This window comes from Natrix helvetica (genome assembly GCF_964273705.1).
Source record: "Natrix helvetica genome assembly, chromosome: 1".
Taxonomy (NCBI): Eukaryota; Metazoa; Chordata; class Lepidosauria; order Squamata; family Natricidae; genus Natrix; species Natrix helvetica.
The window spans coordinates 231876724-231894986 of record NC_138548.1 but is presented as its reverse complement, the minus strand read 5'-3'; the positions used below and the strand labels follow the sequence as shown (position 1 = coordinate 231894986).

The 18263-nt window shown below is 41.2% G+C and overlaps 1 protein-coding gene across 6 annotated transcripts in view; it reads right to left on the bottom strand.

The window, feature by feature from the left end:
- The window catches only part of HELZ (helicase with zinc finger), a 142657-nt gene that overhangs the window by 40545 nt on the left and 83849 nt on the right, over positions 1-18263 (bottom strand). For all 6 annotated transcript variants that reach the window (XM_081934401.1, XM_081934400.1, XM_081934397.1 and 3 more), the window contains 3 exons: positions 6673-6851; positions 4318-4436; positions 770-915 (listed from right to left, as the gene is read on the bottom strand). In XM_081934401.1, the coding sequence (XP_081790527.1) occupies positions 770-915; positions 4318-4436; positions 6673-6851 (444 nt within the window). The remainder of the gene's footprint in view (positions 1-769; positions 916-4317; positions 4437-6672; positions 6852-18263) is intronic.

The window sequence follows — 18263 nt, the reverse complement described above, 5'->3', positions numbered from 1 at the left end:
TTTCCTGTGTCAATGTCTCTATTCCTAAACCATGAGCATCATTTCAAACGTCAGTTTAGAGTCAAAACCCCAAGAATGGACTTGCTAGATAAACAGCTTTCACATTGCCTTGTTTTACCAGGCTATACAAAGAGCACAGTAAAGATTCTGCTTCTCAACTGCCCCACATCAATCCGAACAAGTACTGAGGTCAGCATGCAACAGCAGCCTTCAACCCGAAAATTATCTAACCACTTTGGCTATTCTGCTGTTACACGTAATCAGGTGGTTCTACTGTAATCGTTCTACCCAAAATTAAAATTTTAACATTGCAAAAGAACTTGAAGTATAAGTGGAAGTACAAATTTTATGCATTTTCAGCTTACATACTGCAGACTATTGTCTTGCATTTGGTCCATGCAATGTCACACAAACTCTATTCAATATTTTTTGTGTAAGGACAACATAGCCAAGTTTCACTGTAAAAATAAAGGTCTGCTTGTGTAATATTGGAGAAAGATTGGCTCTAGTATTACAACAAATTACAGGCTAAGGTGGCATAAACCATAATTAAAAAATCCAAGTAGGCCATTCTACTAAATCTCAAAATAATGCAGTATTCTTACTTATTTCCAATATAAAAAAACCCCAGTAGCCTTATTATGCTAATAATAGTGGTAGGTTATTACACGTCTCTTTTCAACTAATTTGGAGTGTAATGGCAAAAGCTTCTGTTAGACACTTGCACCAGCCAAGCAGAGTGTGATACAGTGAAAAAGTTCACACCTACTTGATGATAGCTTCATGGGAGCGATAGTTCTCACACAGCAAGATCCTGCAAGGAAATTCTGCAGGGCAATGTTCATAAAGACGATCAAGTAATGAAACATGAAGATTTCTCTCTCTGGCAAATTCACTGTACACAAAAGGACTAAGCTGTAACCGAGAAAAAAAAATCAAAAGAAAGCAATTATTTTATAACTGAGTATTTGTGTAGAACATTATCTCAACAGAGAAACTAATGACCAACCTGCAAGAATTGGTATTAAATTTATGTACAGCGAGGAAGAAAAAGAATAACATTATATTAAGTAATCTCCATTCAGTTGTTTGAATTTCACTTCAATTTATTGGCAACAAACAAATGGAGATATTCCTTTGAAATTCTAGGTTTCTTAAGTAGGCTGGTTTTTTTCTATTTCAGGAAAGTGAAAAGGAGGAGAACACTCCATGATGAACCCTAAAGAGAGTTTCAAGAGAGAAAGGGCACATCTAAACTTTCTGGATTGCCTTTACTGCTATATGCATACATAAGGAAACCAACTTACATGAGATTCACCCTAGAGTTCTATTTTCATATATATTTAACTACATACACTATAGGCACTATAACACACACACACACACACACAGTGTGTGTGTGTGTGTGTGTGTGTGTGTAGGTAGGTAGGTAGGTAGGTAGGTAGGTAGGTAGGTAGGTAGATGGATAGGATAGGATAGGATAGGATAGGATAGGATAGGATAGGATAGGATAGTTTGTTAAGTATTGTGTGGGAAAGCTCTGTTGAAACCAAGCAATATTTTTCTGAAACCGACATTGCTAAAAAAAACAAAAAACGCCAAATCAAAGAATTCTATAGTACCTATGGGGGAAGGATGTCATAAACTTCTATAAGCTTGTATGTATTTATTTATTTATTTATTCATCAAAATGACATGATAGCTTTTTTCAGGTGCTCAAGGTAGCAAACATAGTTTTTACTCCTCCCACAACATGAGAGTAGTTGGAAGTAAGTAGGTTGGACTGAAGTAGGTTGGACTGACAGGAAGTAATGGTCGAAATTAATCAAATAAACTTTCATGGTTGAAGGTGGCTCTGAGACCAACATCTTAATTATTGTACAAACTTCATATATGCACAAACTGATAATCAAATGAATATAATAAAGAATTTCTAGTCAACTTAGATGTCATTGATTGGATATATAAATAATAAATCAGAGTATATCATTTTTGAGATATAATTGCCTCCTCTTAACCTAGAATTATTTTTTCCCCATGCAGACACTTAAAAATTTCTTTCTGCCTTTTTCTCTTTTGCTTTTCCTCTAGTACTGATCTGTATGCTTTTTAGCTCAAATTATTTCTCTGAACTTTTCCCAGTCTGAAATAAATGCTTTAACAGCTCTAAAAGCCTTTTCTTTTAAAAAATTTCTATTGTGTTTTATATTACTGTCATTCTAAATGTGATAAAGGTCTTATCCCCAGTACTTTCTCCCTAACTTTCACCGAAATAATTATGATCTATTCTTCTCTGACACTTTTTTTTTCATGGTAGCTAAACTGTTTCTTGCTCCATTCAAGATCACAAAAAGGGAATGATTCTAAGCTTTTGCTCTTGTTTACATATATTGCTTTTCCTGTTTTTAAAGATTATTATCCATATTTTCACTTCTGCTACTTTTTGCAGATCAAGTCTTTGATACCAAATCCTCTTTTCTATTTAAATCTTCCTGAATCTTACCGAATTTAGATAGCGATTTCACTTTTGATTATCACTTGTTCGCTTATAACTGTTTTACAGTAGTTTTTCTATGTGGTTCTGAGACCAAATCAGTTAATGGAGGCTATCTCTTGCATTAAATGGAGATATTTTGCTATGGGCCGAGATATTTTTCACATTACGGTCCATAAAAATTTCAACTTGCATATCCCAAGGATACTAATTTTATCAGCCAGGAAGGCTGAGCATGTAGTAAGCAGGGCTAATGACATTGTGCATGTAGGACTGTTCCATTGGGAGATAGATCAATGGCATATTACGTGAGATATGTATTTTACCATGCTAGAGAAGGCTTGATGTCAGGAAGTGGTTATTAATTCTCAACTGTCATTAATTCAGTTGGTAAATGGGTAAAATGCCTGCCTTTTCCACAATTATATCTAGTGTGTCAGCTATGCCTCTTCCTGAATGACTGGACTCAGGGTGATTATCCACATGTTAATTACATGCCATGTTGACTAATGCAACATGGTGTGTCTGGGGTCATCCTTGAAATGCTTCTGGAATTTGCAGTTGATGCAAAATGTTCGTGGGATTACTAACCTATGCTAATAAAAGGGATTATGTAATGTGGTTCTGAAAGACCTGAACTGATTGCCATTTGCCACAATAGCAGAAGTTGGGTAACAGAAGCAGTGGCAAAACAAGTATTATTCAGATTGTGAAGAGAGTCAAGGAGGAAAATAGTTTATAAGGAAATCATTGGAAAGTCAGAAAAAGCCTGTATTTAAAATGCAATCTGCCCATTTCCCACCAGACCACTGCCTACCTCCAAATCCACTGTTAAGTTATTAATTAACAAAGGGGACATAAAATGCAGAATTCACACCTGCATTTATACCTTTTGCTTTGAATAAAACCTTTTTATTATTTTATATAATCTCCTTCATTGGGCCAACCTTCCTCCAATAGCCACTGACACACTAGTCGTGGTAAAAGAGTAGTTTTTGTTCCTTTTTAAGGGTAATTTTAAGGGATGTTTTAATATTTACATCTATCTATCTATCTATCTATCTACCTACCTACCTACCTACCTATCTATCTATCCATCCATCATCTATCTATCTATCATCTATCTCCATCGTTTATTACTAATGTTAAGCAACAAATATTTTATTTTATAAAGATTTATTTCTATGGAATTGATTAGGATGAAAAAAAGATTCTTACAGTCTCTCAGGCAAATATACGTATCCCAGTATAATATTGCAGGATCCAATCTGGATCGGTCACTGGGACCAGAGATTTAGTCTTCTAAGCTTTTGGACTCGTGCTGGGCCCATGGGAGACTAAGAAGACTAAACCTCAGGCCCCAGTGATCAACCCAGAATGGATCCAGCAACTCTTAGAATCTGGATAAGATATTCACCGCCATGTAAGTAATCCCAAAGATTTTTTTTTTTCAAAAGACAACTGGACTTTGTTTTTTCCTTTAAGATATTTCACTTTTCATATAAGAAGCTTCTGAAGAATTGAAAAAGCTTCTTGGATGAAAAGCGAAATGTCTTCAAATTATCCTACCTTACCTGAAGACAGATGCAGGTTTTAGTGAATCTAACAAATCACTATATTCCTATCAATTGCTTTTAATAGAGTTTTGAACTAAAAACCTATGGCAGATTTTAAGCTAAGCGCTTCTTGATTTATGTTTCATTCTCTTAAATCCTACACCAAAATAATTCTTGAAATAATCATTCTTCTACACTTTATAATTTGCAAACAGAGCTAGATGTTCTTAAAAAAATTGGGATACATTCAGAAATAGACATCATTACCTGCATATGGTCTCCAGCCAAGACAATTCTTGTACTTTTATTTGCTAGTGCTAAAGGCATAATAGTCTCACACTCCATTGCCTGTGCAGCTTCATCCAACAGAATATGTGTAAAAAACCCTACAAAGCAGACGGATAAAATATTAAATAGCAAGCAATGAAAGCTGTGACAATCTTATGAAAACATTTCAGTTCGGTCCTGTCATCGAGATTCAGTCTTGGCTCTAATCAACACAAAGTCTCTGATACGTTAATTTTGATAAATTATTTCAAATCAATATATCTCTTTCTTGTTATTTTATGAAAGGTGAGGCAATAACAAGCTAAAAATTTAAAATCTTTAGATGAGCAAAATGTATCCCCTCACAACTCCTTTTTCTCATCCACATGCAAGCCTCAAAGAAGTAAAGCAAGATGTGCGAAACACTATTTATACGAGAACTGGTTCCTGGTTTCCCTGATCTTGACGTATTAGAGAGATAGAAGCTGATTGAATATGGAAAAATGTCTGTCATCTCTGTCTGAACTCTCTTATCATCCACTTTCTTTTTTAATGTTTTCAATTGGAGATCTTGACGTTATTCTGGGAAGGAAGTGACTGTCCTTTTTAGTGCCCCAGGAGAGGGGAGAGTATAGCATTAGAAATTAAAAGACCATCTTTGGAAAAAGACAGATATATATTTAAGAATATCTTCCCATAAATAGATGGTCCTCTATCCCAACTATGCTCCTTTAAAAACCTGGTGTGCGTTAATATTGGAAGTAGAGGATAAAGAGTTACAGTGATCTATAGAGATTCCATATTTCACTCTAGGCCAGTGGTAGTCAACCTTTTTATACCTACCGCCCACTTTTGCATCTCTGTTAGTAGAACAATTTTCTAACCGCCCAACGGTTCCACAGTAATGGTGATTTATAAAGTAGGGAAGTAACTTTACTTTATAAAATTTATAAAGCAGAGTTACAGCAAACCCCTAACGCCCACCATGAAAGCTGGAACGCCCACTAGTGGGCGGTAGGGACCAGGTTGACTACCACTGCTCTAGGCTTTCAGATTATTTGGCTGCTGAAGTGTTTGCATTTACTGATGGATGCCCTGGAATATTTTGAAATGTTGCCTCTTAATCTCTCAGTCCTGCTGATGTGAAGCAGATATCTTTCCAGATTTTGTAATCTGATGCTATCTGGTTTAAAATGAAATATATAGCATGTTGCCTTTTTAATGTTTAATTGTTAACTTTTCAGACAAGTTTTATTTTCGTGTGTGTTTGTGTGTGTGTGTGTGTGTGTGTGTGTGTGTTATTTTTTTTATCAATAGAATACTTGGTAGAAATAATCTAGGCCAAAGCAGAATGCAAAAAATGAGTTTGAAAAAGCTCAGATTCATTTATATAAGATAAATAATAAAAATCCAGTTAGGGGGAAAAATAAAACTTTTCAAATTTAAAAATTTGAAGATTTTTGATGAGAAAGAGAAAATATATAACTAAAGTATACAAAAGATTCATTCAGAAAATGGATAATCTCAGTTTGGAAGAGACTGCCTCTGATATTCATAACAAATGAAAAATAGCTTAAAAGATATTATAATTAAATTTTCAACTCTTTTTGCACTTCAACGATTATTATGAACAAGGTCCTTTTGAAAAGCTAATTAGATCTGAATGATTTTTTAAAATGAAAAATAATATTACTCATGTAAGGAAAAGTGAAGAAGGTAGGGCAACTATGAAAATATTAGAGCAAATCTGATAACACTGAAGTTCTTTCTTGATCAAATGGGAATGTATAAACGTATGAAAGCCATTTTTAAATTCTTAATATATGGCAAGAAATATGTAAGATTGAATATATTAGAGATTCGTGTTGATTTTACAGCAAAGAAAGATTGAACAGAAATAAACCCCTATATAAATATATTTACAGCTATGGATTATTTCCCATGAACACATTCATTATTTTATTATTTAGTACAACTGCTTTTATGTTCCTTCAAACAACTAAGTTTGAGAAGCTGACATGCAGAATAATTCTAATTAGTTAATATTTGGGTCTCTTCAGACAAAAACTAATTAAAAACAAAACTGGTTAAAAGATTTAATAAAAATCTATAGAGAAGTGATGAAAATCCACAGCAAATCTGTCCACTTTCTTCATAATGCTTGTATATGTATATAACTTTATGTAGATAAAAAATGAGTTAATATATCTCTTGCTTTCTCACTGCTTTCAATTCACACAGAATGTCAAACAAAATAAAGCTGTTATAGCTTTCACTTTTTGTAGAAAAAGATCACGAGAACTTCGTATTGAAAAAGAAGGAGCAATAATCATTTCTTATAAAACATTATCTCACCAGGCTCGAGATCTAGCTGACACAGATATTGTGAAGTATTCAAAGTAACCACTACTACTCGTTGTTTAAGAATGTCTTCTTTCTGGGGCATCTGAAAGGTGGAATGTGTGCTTGAAATCAAACAGTATTGATGCACAACTGGGTGGACAGTTTTTACCCAGCGATTTCTGAAATAAACCCTGGAAAAGAGGAAAAGATCTTATTTTTGGACAAAATATTGCAGCAGTGAATTCTTAACTTTTCTCCTGATTTTTGAACACTATTTATTAAGCAAGGTAAACTATAAAGTAATGTACTATACACGGAATTTCTTAACATTGTATGCATTATTTTGCAGTGTAAAACTAATTAGCCCTCTCCCTGATACAACTGTCACAGGTCATCAGAGTCCAGCAGATTATACTTATGCAAACATATCATTTACCTAGCCTTAATTGGCTTCAATTACAATACATTTTATTTCCACCAGAAGGTTACTGGACTCAAGTTATTAGTAGGGGAAGTAATGGCTAGGATTGTGCAAAGGCTCAGATTCCATCTCCAACGAGGGCTTCAGAGCACACGGAAGCTGAAACACAGCACCTATCTGAAACATAAAGCAGCCCTGCCTTTTTTGAGAAAAAGTACTCTCAAGCAATTTTTAGAGATAGAATCTGAAGATCTAATAACTGATAAAGGCAATTGATGATTATTTGTGTTCTTCTTCTTCATCATCATCATCATCATCATTTTTGAAAAGACCAAAGCTTATAAACTACATTCAATTTTATCTGGAAAATTCCACAGTGTTACTATCATTGTCCATGAGCAGATCTGGACATTGAGGTCTTCAAGGAACTGCTCTGGATTCTGCTCCTTGAGCTGCTATATTTCCAGGTAAAACAGAATTCCTGTGAACCAAGTAATAGTGCAAGCTTTTTGTTATTTTTATAGCTACTAATCACTGTGGTTTTTAATGAAACCCTTTCTTTAGGGGTTCAGCTCTTCTTACTCACTGCAATTGCCTTAGTCATCTATATGCCTTTTTTTTTACAAATTACCTTAAACTTGCAAAATATTTATACTTTGCTCTTTTGCTTAATCTGCCTATATCAGTGGGAAAACCCAACCCTGCTCTAAACAGCCAGGTCCCACTCTTTACCTTTGTAATTTACTTCCTGTGCAAGACATAGAATTAAAACCAGTATTTCTATCATTTTATGTGAGAAATAAGGCTTCTGGATTTAAGAGGATGACAGCCAAGCTAAGCAAATCTTATTTTACAGGTTAATGATGGTAATTGGACTGGGATTTCTATCACTAAGCAAGGTGGTCGTAAAATGCTATATGATGCGACTGCATTGCTTAGCAAGAGCAATCCCTATTGCCATCATTAGGTGAAGTTTGTGGTCATTAAGCGAGAACTTCCTTCTGGCTTCCAATAATCAAAGCAGTGGGGCAGCCAGGAGGAAGTCGCAAGTGACTGGTGTCTTGTGGGACGGGGCGTGTACAGATGGCCAGGAACACACAGAGGACAGCATGTGGGGATCCGGTGTAGCACACAGCACAAGGACATCAAGGCTCAGGGTGGCTACTGCAGGACAGGAGTGGGGGTACAAGGGCCTGGCGTGGCGCGGCACTAGCGCAAGAGCTGTGGGATAGTTCCTGCCAGAAGGAGGGCATGTTAGGTGTACAAATGGTCATATGGGGCAAGATGTGCACTGTGAGGTGGTTGTTGCCAGGCACAGGAGACTTAAGGATCACTTCTTCAGCACCACTGTAACTTGGAATGATCATTGAATGAGTGGTCGTTAACCGAGCCTTACCTATATTTGCATAACCAATCCTAACAACCACTTTCAGTTGCTCATCCAATGAAGAAACAAGGAATTTTATATGATTACAAGCATGTACTAAGTTTCACAATATGCTGCTGTTTCTTCTTTTACTCAAGCTGGACTCAATCATTAACATAAATCAGTTGCATCACCAAGTAACAGTTCGGCTACTCAATGTTAACCTCCCATATTTTACCGCTAAGTACCCACAAAATGGCATGTGAACTTGGTAGATATTTGGATAATCAAGTGACGACTCCCCAGAAGGTTTTTTGTTCATCTACTAGAAGATTAGGCAGCTCACATTCCCAGGCTAGCCTGAAATTCTTTTGGTATATAGGCTCTGGAACCCCTCCAATTTCAACCACTGAAAATTACTCTCACAATTTTCTGACAATTATATTTAAACTTGAATATACAAAACCTGTAGCTAAATATAATTTCTTTAAAAAACAAAATAAATATCTGTTCCCCAGATCCATGAAAAAGCAGAAAGCCCCAATGTGCCTGTTTTGTATTATTGTTTTGACACTGGAAACTGCACCCAAACACCAAAGGTTTGTTAACTTTTGATCTACTACCTGGACGAGCAATCTCGGGCCGCCACACAGATATGTACTAAGAAGTGTCTTCCAAGCTATGAAAGCACCCAAATGGAGAAGGCTGATGGGCTGCATGTAACAATTGCATTGTTTGCTGCCGAGTAATATCACACTTCATATGAGATAACTACAAGTCAATTCATTGTAATTCAGATTGTTGCTGTAATCCATATAGAGCAGGAAGCTTACAAGTGAAGACCAACCACAGTGTATACCAGGGGTGTCAAACTCAATTTCATCAGGGTTGTGTTTGACCTCGGGGGTGGGGGGGGCTGGGGTGTGTGTGGCCAGGCTGGACGTGGCCAGCTTGACATCACTCGTGTCGGGGGCGCCTGTGGCGGCCTGAGCACTCTGCCAGCGAAAACGGGCTCCTGAGCTCCATTTTTGGCTGGGACAGTCTCCTGCAACCCTCTGCCCACGAAAACAGAGCTCGAGGGTACCACGTGTGGCCTTGCGAGCTCCATTTTCGGCTGGTACGGCTTCCTGCAACCCTCTGCCAGCAAAACAGTATGTGGCTTTCCCAGTTCCGTTTTTGTGGCAGAGGCACCATGGGCCAGTCCTTTACTGTTTCCAGGGTGGCTCTGTGGGCAAGATCTAAGCACCCTGCAGGCTGGATCCAGCCCGTGGGTCTTGAGTTGACGCCCCTGGTGTATACAATCACTAATACACCACATACACATGTAGAACTATTTTACATAAATGAAGCATTCAAGAAAAAAATCTTATTTATTGCTTTGGGGGGATTATTCTCACTCTGTATTTTTTACTCATAGAAAGAAAATGCATCTGAGTAAGGAATACAGAGCGAGAATAGTCCCCAAAGCAATAAATAAATCCACAGCAGAGAACACTCAACCCAAACTAAACAAATAAATCAATGTGGGTGAAATCAAGCTGCGGGCTACAACTATAATTTCAAGGATCAGTAGTACATATGTACATGCCATGCAAAATGTGCTTCAAAAAAAAGGGAGACAATAATTAAAAAACAAAGCAGAGAGTCCATGTAGGAGACCCATACAGCTTGCAGGACAATGAGCAGAAGTCTCGTCGTCCACAGATATATAGAACAAGAAGGAAGGAACAGGGTTGCATGACAGATACACGAAGTGCAAGACACAAAATGGAAAGCAAAAGACAAACACGCAGAAAAAACCACCACACGCCTTAAATTTGCTTCCTTTTATTTCAGCAGCTTAAGACAGGCTAGCTTGTGACAGGTACATTGCTACCTGTCTTTAAATTTGGGTGTCTTTGCTCCTGTACAGGTAGTTCTCAACTTACGATCACAACTGAGTCCAAAATTTATGTTGGTCGGTGAGGCAGCTGTTAAGTGAGTTTTGCCTCATTTTACCACCACTCTTGCCACAGCTGTGAAATGAATCACTGCAGTTGTTAAGTTAGTAACACGGTTGTTAAATGCATCTGGCTTCCCCGTTTGCTTGTCAGGTTGCAAAAGGGGATCACTTGAATCTGGGACATTGCAACGGTCATGAATATGAGTCAGTTGCCAAGTATCCAAATTTTGATCACGTGACTATGGGGATGCTGCAAAGGTTGTGTGAAAACAGTCATTAGTCACTTTTTAGCCCCATTATAACTTTGAATGGTCACTAAATGAATGATTGTAAGTCAAGGACATCTGTAATACTCAGATTGCCCCACTCCAAGGAAACACCAGTAACATAGAGTAGCACATTCATATACGAAAGTAAGCAATCAATACGTCCACAAAGCATTTAACAGCTATGCACAGTATGACTCAATTTCCAAAAAAAGTATTACAAAACATTCCTATTAAATGCATTGTAATTTGACTGTGGATGGTTGCAATCTTATTCAGAAATTAAACTATCAACTACATTTTATGGATATTTAATACCTATTATTATCTGTACTTCAGCAGACCAGACATTGTTAATACAGCAATGGGATTTTCCTAAACTGATGCAGGATGGGGATCCAGAACAAATTTCATAAAGTAACGGAAGGAAGGCGGGGGGGGAGAACTGTACAGATTCACAGATATGTATGTATGTTTATTATTTATGTTTGATAAGTAAAAGGAATTTTCTCATCTCAGAACTGAATCAATAATTTAATATCAAACACAGCGAAAGTGCCCTGCCATGTAATATCCTTGATTTATTCACAAACTTCCCATAACATTTGTTTTTTCTCCAGACTGTAGTTTTAGGTAAAACTTTATTTTAAAATAATGACCAATCACAGGACCATTATAATTTAAATTTTAAGAAAATAAGAAAACTTTTCAAACTGCTTGTCTTTAATTTAGTTGAATTGGGTTTATGGTGAAGAAAAATCAAACCCTTTGGGAGACAACAGTGATTTAAGCAAGGTGATTTTATACTTCACGTTTATCATAACAAATGTCTTGCAACTGGCAGTTATGCAACACTTCCCACTGTATTGCCTTGCTATTTCTCACAGCTATTTTGAAAGCATTTGCAAACATTTCAAAACTTCGAAATAAATGTACTTCAAAGAAACTGGGGCTTTGATCTAGTTAAAGTAAAATGCCTTATACACATACAACTAGATACATGTGAAAAACAGATCAAAAATAAAAACTATCTATGTATGTAATTCAAGGCAATTATTTAAAAATAGGGGGAAGAATTATGCTAATCCCAGATCAATAGGAGTTCTTGAAGTCTCACTCATCTACATTTGTTTTAACCTATTTAATAATCTTTAATCATGATTAAATTTGTTTAGCTACTTGTGGAAGATAAAATAATAAAAAGCAAGCTAGACTGGATTAGACTTTTATAAAGTCCTGAGCAATCAACTTTCCAAAACCTAAAATATATTTGCTGCAAAAATGCTAAAAAATTGAGATAGAGAATTTCACTAATGAAAAATATTACATTTATTTTATAAATGCCTCGCCATGAGTTTCCAGTTTCTAGCACAAGCACTAGAGCCCTCTATGAAAAGATGCTTCTGTTATCTGACAAGATAGCAAACATGAGAAGGCAGCAGCAGATGAACTGTGTCCTATAGATTATGGGAAAAGTCCCTGGGGTGATATGTACTCTATATGTACTGTTTCCACCTAAAGCATGTTTCATGATAAGCATAGTCTAGTCAATAGTGCAAAAATGAAAACTAAGGAGCTGGATTAGATTGACCATTGTCTTACCTGAAGGGTCGTTTTCAGGGCGCTGCGAAGGAGAGTCCAAGCAAGGGTTAAATACAGCCAATCTGCCCAGAACTGAATTGAAACTTTAAACCACGCCTCTGGTGCTGATTATCTTCAGATTTTTTCAATGAAGACGTGGAACTGTTGCGCGCTGAGAAGTCCAACAATGTAAACAAGACAATAAGAAAACCAAACCAACTGGAACCGTAAACGTTCGAACTGTCACCAGTGGAGCCAGACCCCAGGGTGGGGTGGACTCTTTAGGTAAGACAATGGTCATTTTCCAGGGCGCTGATCTGGAGAGTCCAAGCAAGGGACATGCCCAAGCTAATTGTCACTAGGGCGGGAAGCAGCAGCATTCAGAGTCTCTCCGCTGGTGTGAATGCCTTGAAGAACACGCCTCCCGAATGCCCCTTCCGCTGATGCAAAGCTGTCCAACTTATAATTTCGGACAAATGGAGACAGCGAAGTCCAGGTAGCTGACTTGCAAATTTCCTCAATCGGTGCCTGGGTCGCCCAGGCTGCCGTGGTGGCGGCGCTCCTAGTCGAATGTGCTGTAATGTGGTGATGCACAGGTTTGGACTGTAGAACATGAGCAAGGGCGATGCAGGCCCTCAGCCACCCTCCGATCGTAGAGGAGGACACTTTCCTGCCCTGGGAAGCCGGCTGGAATGATATGAAGAGTGATTCAGATCATTGAAACCCTGCCGTGCGCTTGATGTACCTGCGAAGCGTCCTGCGCACATCTAGCAAGTGCCAGCGTTTCTCCCTCGGATGTCTAGGATGCGGACAAAAGTCCGGGAGAACTACCTCCTGGGCTCGGTGGAACCAGGAGTTGATTTTGGGGATGAACGACGGGTCCAGCCTGAGAATTACCCTGTCTTGTTGAATCAAGCATAAGTCCTCTCTGACGAACAGGGCAGCCAACTCCGAAATACGTCGAGGTGAGGTGATGGCGACCAAAAATGCTGTCTTAAATATCAGATGTTTGAGACTTGCAGTTCTGAGTGGTTCAAACGGGGGGCCGATAAGGGCACGTAGAACTACATTGAGGTCCCAGGATGGATGTCTGTGAACCACTGGGGGTTGCGCCCCTGAGAAAACTGCGAATGGTAGGATGCCAGCCGAGCGAGGAATGTCCATCGGGAGCCAGAATGGTTGAAATTGCTGCCACCTGATGCCGTAGTGTTGGGCGCCAGGCCCTTGTCCAAACCATCTTGCAGGAAGTCCAGGATGACAGGGACCGAGGCTGAGGAGGCTGAAGATCCACGAGCAGTGCACCAGCTGGTGAAGGCTCTCCAGGTAGCGTCATAGATCCAGGTGGTAGACGGTCGCCTGGACGCTTGGATGGTGCAGATCACTTTGGCCGAGAAACTGCCTCTGCTCAGGAGATCCCTCTCAAGTGCCAGACAGCTAGTTGCAGCCACTGGGGCTCCGGATGTTGAAGAGCCCCCTGGCTGAGAGAGATCTCCTGCGGAGGGATCCGCCATGGCGGTTCGACAGATAGGCTCACCAGGTCCACAAACCAGGTTCTCCTGGGCCAGAACGGTGCCACCAGCAGTACCTCCGCCGCCTCCGACAGGATCTTCCGGATGACTCTGGGAAGTAGAGGTAACGGAGGGAAGGCGTACAGTAGTCCCCGCGGCCAAGGGCAGTGCAAGGCGCTGACTCCCTCGGCACGCGGGTCATGGAACCTCGTGAAAAACCTTGGGAGGTGCATGTTGGATGCGGTGGCGAACAGGTCTACCTGTGGATGGGCGAACCTCTGGGACAATTGCTGGAACAGGTGCGGATGCAGGCGCCACTCCGAGTGGTTAACCGTGGCCCTGCTCAGCCAGTCCGCCTGGGTGTTGGTCGTGCCCGAGATGTGTTCCGCCTGTAGGGACAGGAGGTGTTTCTCCGCCCACCATCCTATTACTTCGGCCTCTGACATCAAGGATCTGCAGCGAGTGCCCCCTTGGCGGTTGATGTACGCCTTTGTCGCAACATTGTCCGTCAGTATCCGCACGTGGCGCCCTTGTATGCTGGTCTGGAACTGGCGGAGGGCCAACCTGACTGCCCTCAGCTCCAGCCAGTTGATGCTGTGAGCAGCCTCGGAAGGAGATCACCTGCCATGTGCCAGTTGACTGTGGCAATGAGCTCCCCAGCCATAAAGGCTGGCGTCCGTCGTGATGGTGAGACGGATGGGTTCTTTGAAGGGGGACCCCTTTGTCAGGGCAGGGGACAACCACCACCTGAGGGAACGCCGTACCTCTAAGGAGACCGGGATTAGCCTCATCGAGCTGCTTTCGTTGGCCCTTTGGTAAGGGAGCAGGAGCCACTGGAGCGGACGGGAGTGGAGTCTTGCCCAAGGCACGATGGACAGGCACGAGATCATTTTTCCTAGAAGCTGAGACAGCTGAACCACCTTGGCCAGGGGCGACCGCTGCACTTGTGCGAACCTCTCCCTGAGGCTGGTCACCCTCTCCGGAGAAAGGAAGACCCAGCAGGAGACGGTGTCGATGATGGCCCCTAGATGTTGTAGTCTGGTTGTTGGAAGAAGATGACTTTTCTCCAAGTTTATGGAGAACCCGTGGTCTTGAAGCACCTGGATGGTGTACTCCAGGTCTCTGGTTACCTGTTGGTGGGATGACGACTGGATGAGGACATCGTCCAGGTAGCAGTGCAGTCTTATTGGATGGGATCTGAGGAAGGCCGCCACCGCCGCGAGGATCTTCGTAAATGTCCTGGGGGCCGATGATAGGCCGAACGGCAAGGCTCGATACTGGTAGTGGCGGCCTGCGTAAGTGAATCTCAGGTATCGGCGGTGGGCTTTGCGGATGGGTACGTGGAGGTAGGCCTCTTTGAGGTCTATGGATGTTAATATATCCCCCGGCCTGATGCATCCCAGGATCGACTGGAGGGATTGCATTTTGAACCTCCGATAGGTGACACGATAGTTTAATCTTTTTAGGTCCAATATTCCCCTCCACCCCCCGGAATTTTTGGGACCCAGGAACAGGATTGAGTAAAATCCTGTCCCCTCCTGACCCGCCGGAACAGCCTCTATGGCCCCGATATCCCTGAGATGCCTGATCTCCTGCTCCATGAGGGACCGTTTGGGCATGAAGGGACGGGGCACCTGATGAAGTGGCAGGGGGGAGGGAGAGGAACTCCAAGGTAAGGCCCATGCGGATCGTTTGTAGGACCCACTGGTCCGACGTGATCTGCTCCCACTTGGTGTGAAATAACTGGAGATGCCCTCCTATGGGAGCTAATCCTTGATGGTCATTTGTATCTCCTGAAGGGGCTTGAACCAGACCCCCCCCCCGAAAGGGGCGTTTGTAGTGTTGCTGGCGACCTCTGTCGCAAAAGGACTGACGGTCCTGGGACCGATCGGTTTGCTGGGGATACGCCTGATGAAATGGGGCGGAGCTAGTGGAAGGCTCAGTGTTCCGAAAGGGCTGCCTCCTGTAGGAGTTGGGACCCTTCCGTTCGGACTTCTTAGTGACCAATGGCATCACCTTCTTCTTGTCCTTGTTTTCTACTAGGACAGGATCCAGGACCTCCCCGAAGAGCTTGTCCCCTTTCAAGGGGGCTGTGACAAGCTTCCACTTGGAACGCATATCCACGTTCCAGTGTTTCAGCCACAAGAGGCATCTGGTGGTGACATTAGACGCTAGTGCTCGAGAGGCAAACTTGGCAGCGCTCAGGGTGGCATCGGCGGTATACTCCGTGGCTGCCACGATCTTGTTGATATCCTGCCTCAACTTGGTGTCCTTGGCCGGAATTTTTATCAGCAACTGCCTCAACCAAAGCAGGGCTGCCCTGGAAAGGAAGGAGGCTGAGGCGGATAACTTAATCGCCCATGCTGCCGCCTGGTGCATTTTGTGGCAAGCAGTCTCGGTCCTCTTGTCCTCAGCTTTGAGACCCTCTAATAAGTCAGGGGGAAGAACAGACGTAGAGGTGAGTGCCGCCATGGGAGGATCAATTGGAGGTAGCTTAAGCAAATCCTCCAGGCTGACATCTACTGTATAAAGCTTCTTATCATTGTTGCTGGGGGTAGCCATGGTAGCAGGCTGAGCCCATTGCTTTTGAACCATGTTGAGGAATAGTTTGGGAACTGGGACTATCTCCTGGGCCGACACAGGTTCTTCAAAAAGGTCTCCAGATAGATCATCTGGGTCTTGGGGCTTAACTCCAGCCTCACACACACACACGTTGCCCAGTAACCCTAATGTAGGTAACATCATCAGTGCTAGAAGGGAGTGGGGGGGGGGGGGGGGAGGAGGAGAAAGGACAAAAAGGAGAAAGAGAGGAAGAAAGAGGAAGTGGGGGATAGTGGGATCCTTGCTGCTTTCTGAGCTTGGTGGTTTTCTTACAGACATTTCATTACCAAACTAGGAAACATCATCAGTGCTAGAAGGGAATGGGGTTGTGGAGAAAGGTGGAGGAGAGAAGTCGAAGGACAAAAAGGAAAAAGATAAAGAGGGAGAGGACTGTGGGGTCCTTTGGTGTTCTCTGAACTTGGTGGTTTTCTTGCAGGCATCTCATTACCCAGCCAGGTGTCATCATCAGTGTTAGAAAAAATGGGGTATACAGAGAGGAGGAGGTGGAGGAGGAGGGCGATGACTGTGTGGTGGTCCTTGGTGCTCTTTGAGCTTGCTTGTTTTCTTGCAGATGTTTCATTACCCAAACCAGGTATTATCATCATCATCAGTGCTAGAAAGAGTGGGATATATTGAGAGGAGGAAGAGGAGGGGGGGGAGATGACAGCGGGGTCCTTTGTGTTCCCTGAGTTTGGTGGTTTTTAATTATTTTTAGGGAATTTTTATTTATTTATTGTTTATAAAATGTTTATTACAAGAAATGTTATTCCTTTTTGCAAATGTTTTATTTGTGATGCAATATGTTGCTTTTAAGTGTACAGGTTGGTGCATGGTTTATGTGTCTCAAGGTGGCTGCTTTTCTATTGGCAGGCCAGGTTGGTGCAAGGCAGCTTTGCCAGATTTTGTGTGTTTCTGTGTGATACCTGGTTGTTTAGGTAATTGTGAGGTGGTTGCTGGTTCTGTGAGCTTCCTGGCACTGTCCTTTATAATTTCCCACAATGCCTTGATGGTTTTTATTCCAGTGGCTTTGTCTTTCCTGTTCTTAGGGTTAGGGAAAAAAACTGGTTTCATCTGCAGTCTTTTGGGGGGAAATTGTTATTTTTTGGTGTTTTCCTAGCACTGTCATAGTTTGTGTGTGTGGGCATGTAATGTCCCGCAGTTATCTACACATTAATAATGATCAAGTACTAATAATATTTCCTTATACATTTTAGTGACCTTTCCTTACATAATTGGTGTTTTCTTTCATACTTTTAGATTTCTAATTGATGTTTCTGTTAGTTAGGAATTGATAAAACAAATCCCACGTGAAAAAGTATTCGAAGCCTTCTTGATTTTAATTGTCAATTTATTCATTCCTGCATATTCTAATATTTATTCATTTTCATATATTTGTTTTTTCCACTGTTGTGCAAACACAATTCCAACAGCTGTTAACATGTGTAAAATTAAATATGTATTTATTCCCTTTGAAATACAAGTAGTAAGTAGTAAGCTACTTATCTTCTGTAAGTAGCTCTTTTATTGTTTTGTGTACTTATTTTAATCTTATTTAAGTAGTAAGTGCACAAAATAATAAATTTCCTTTTTTATATCTTCTTTTTGTAGATCATCCATTGGGGCAAAGAATTCAGTGACATCATCTTGGCCACTCCCACCCGGTCACATGGCCGGCAAGCCACTCCCACCCAGTCACATGGCCAGCAAGCCACTCCCGCCCGGTCACATGGCCGACAAGCCACCCCCACTCGGTCACATGGCCGGCAAGCCACTCCCACAAAGGAGGCCACACCCACAGAGTAGGTTCCAAAAAATTTTGAAACCCACCACTGCTGCGGGGCCTGTGCAAGATCGGGACACCGGGAGGACCAAGGGGTGAGAGAGAAGCCAAATTGGGATTTAAAGTAAATTTCTCTCA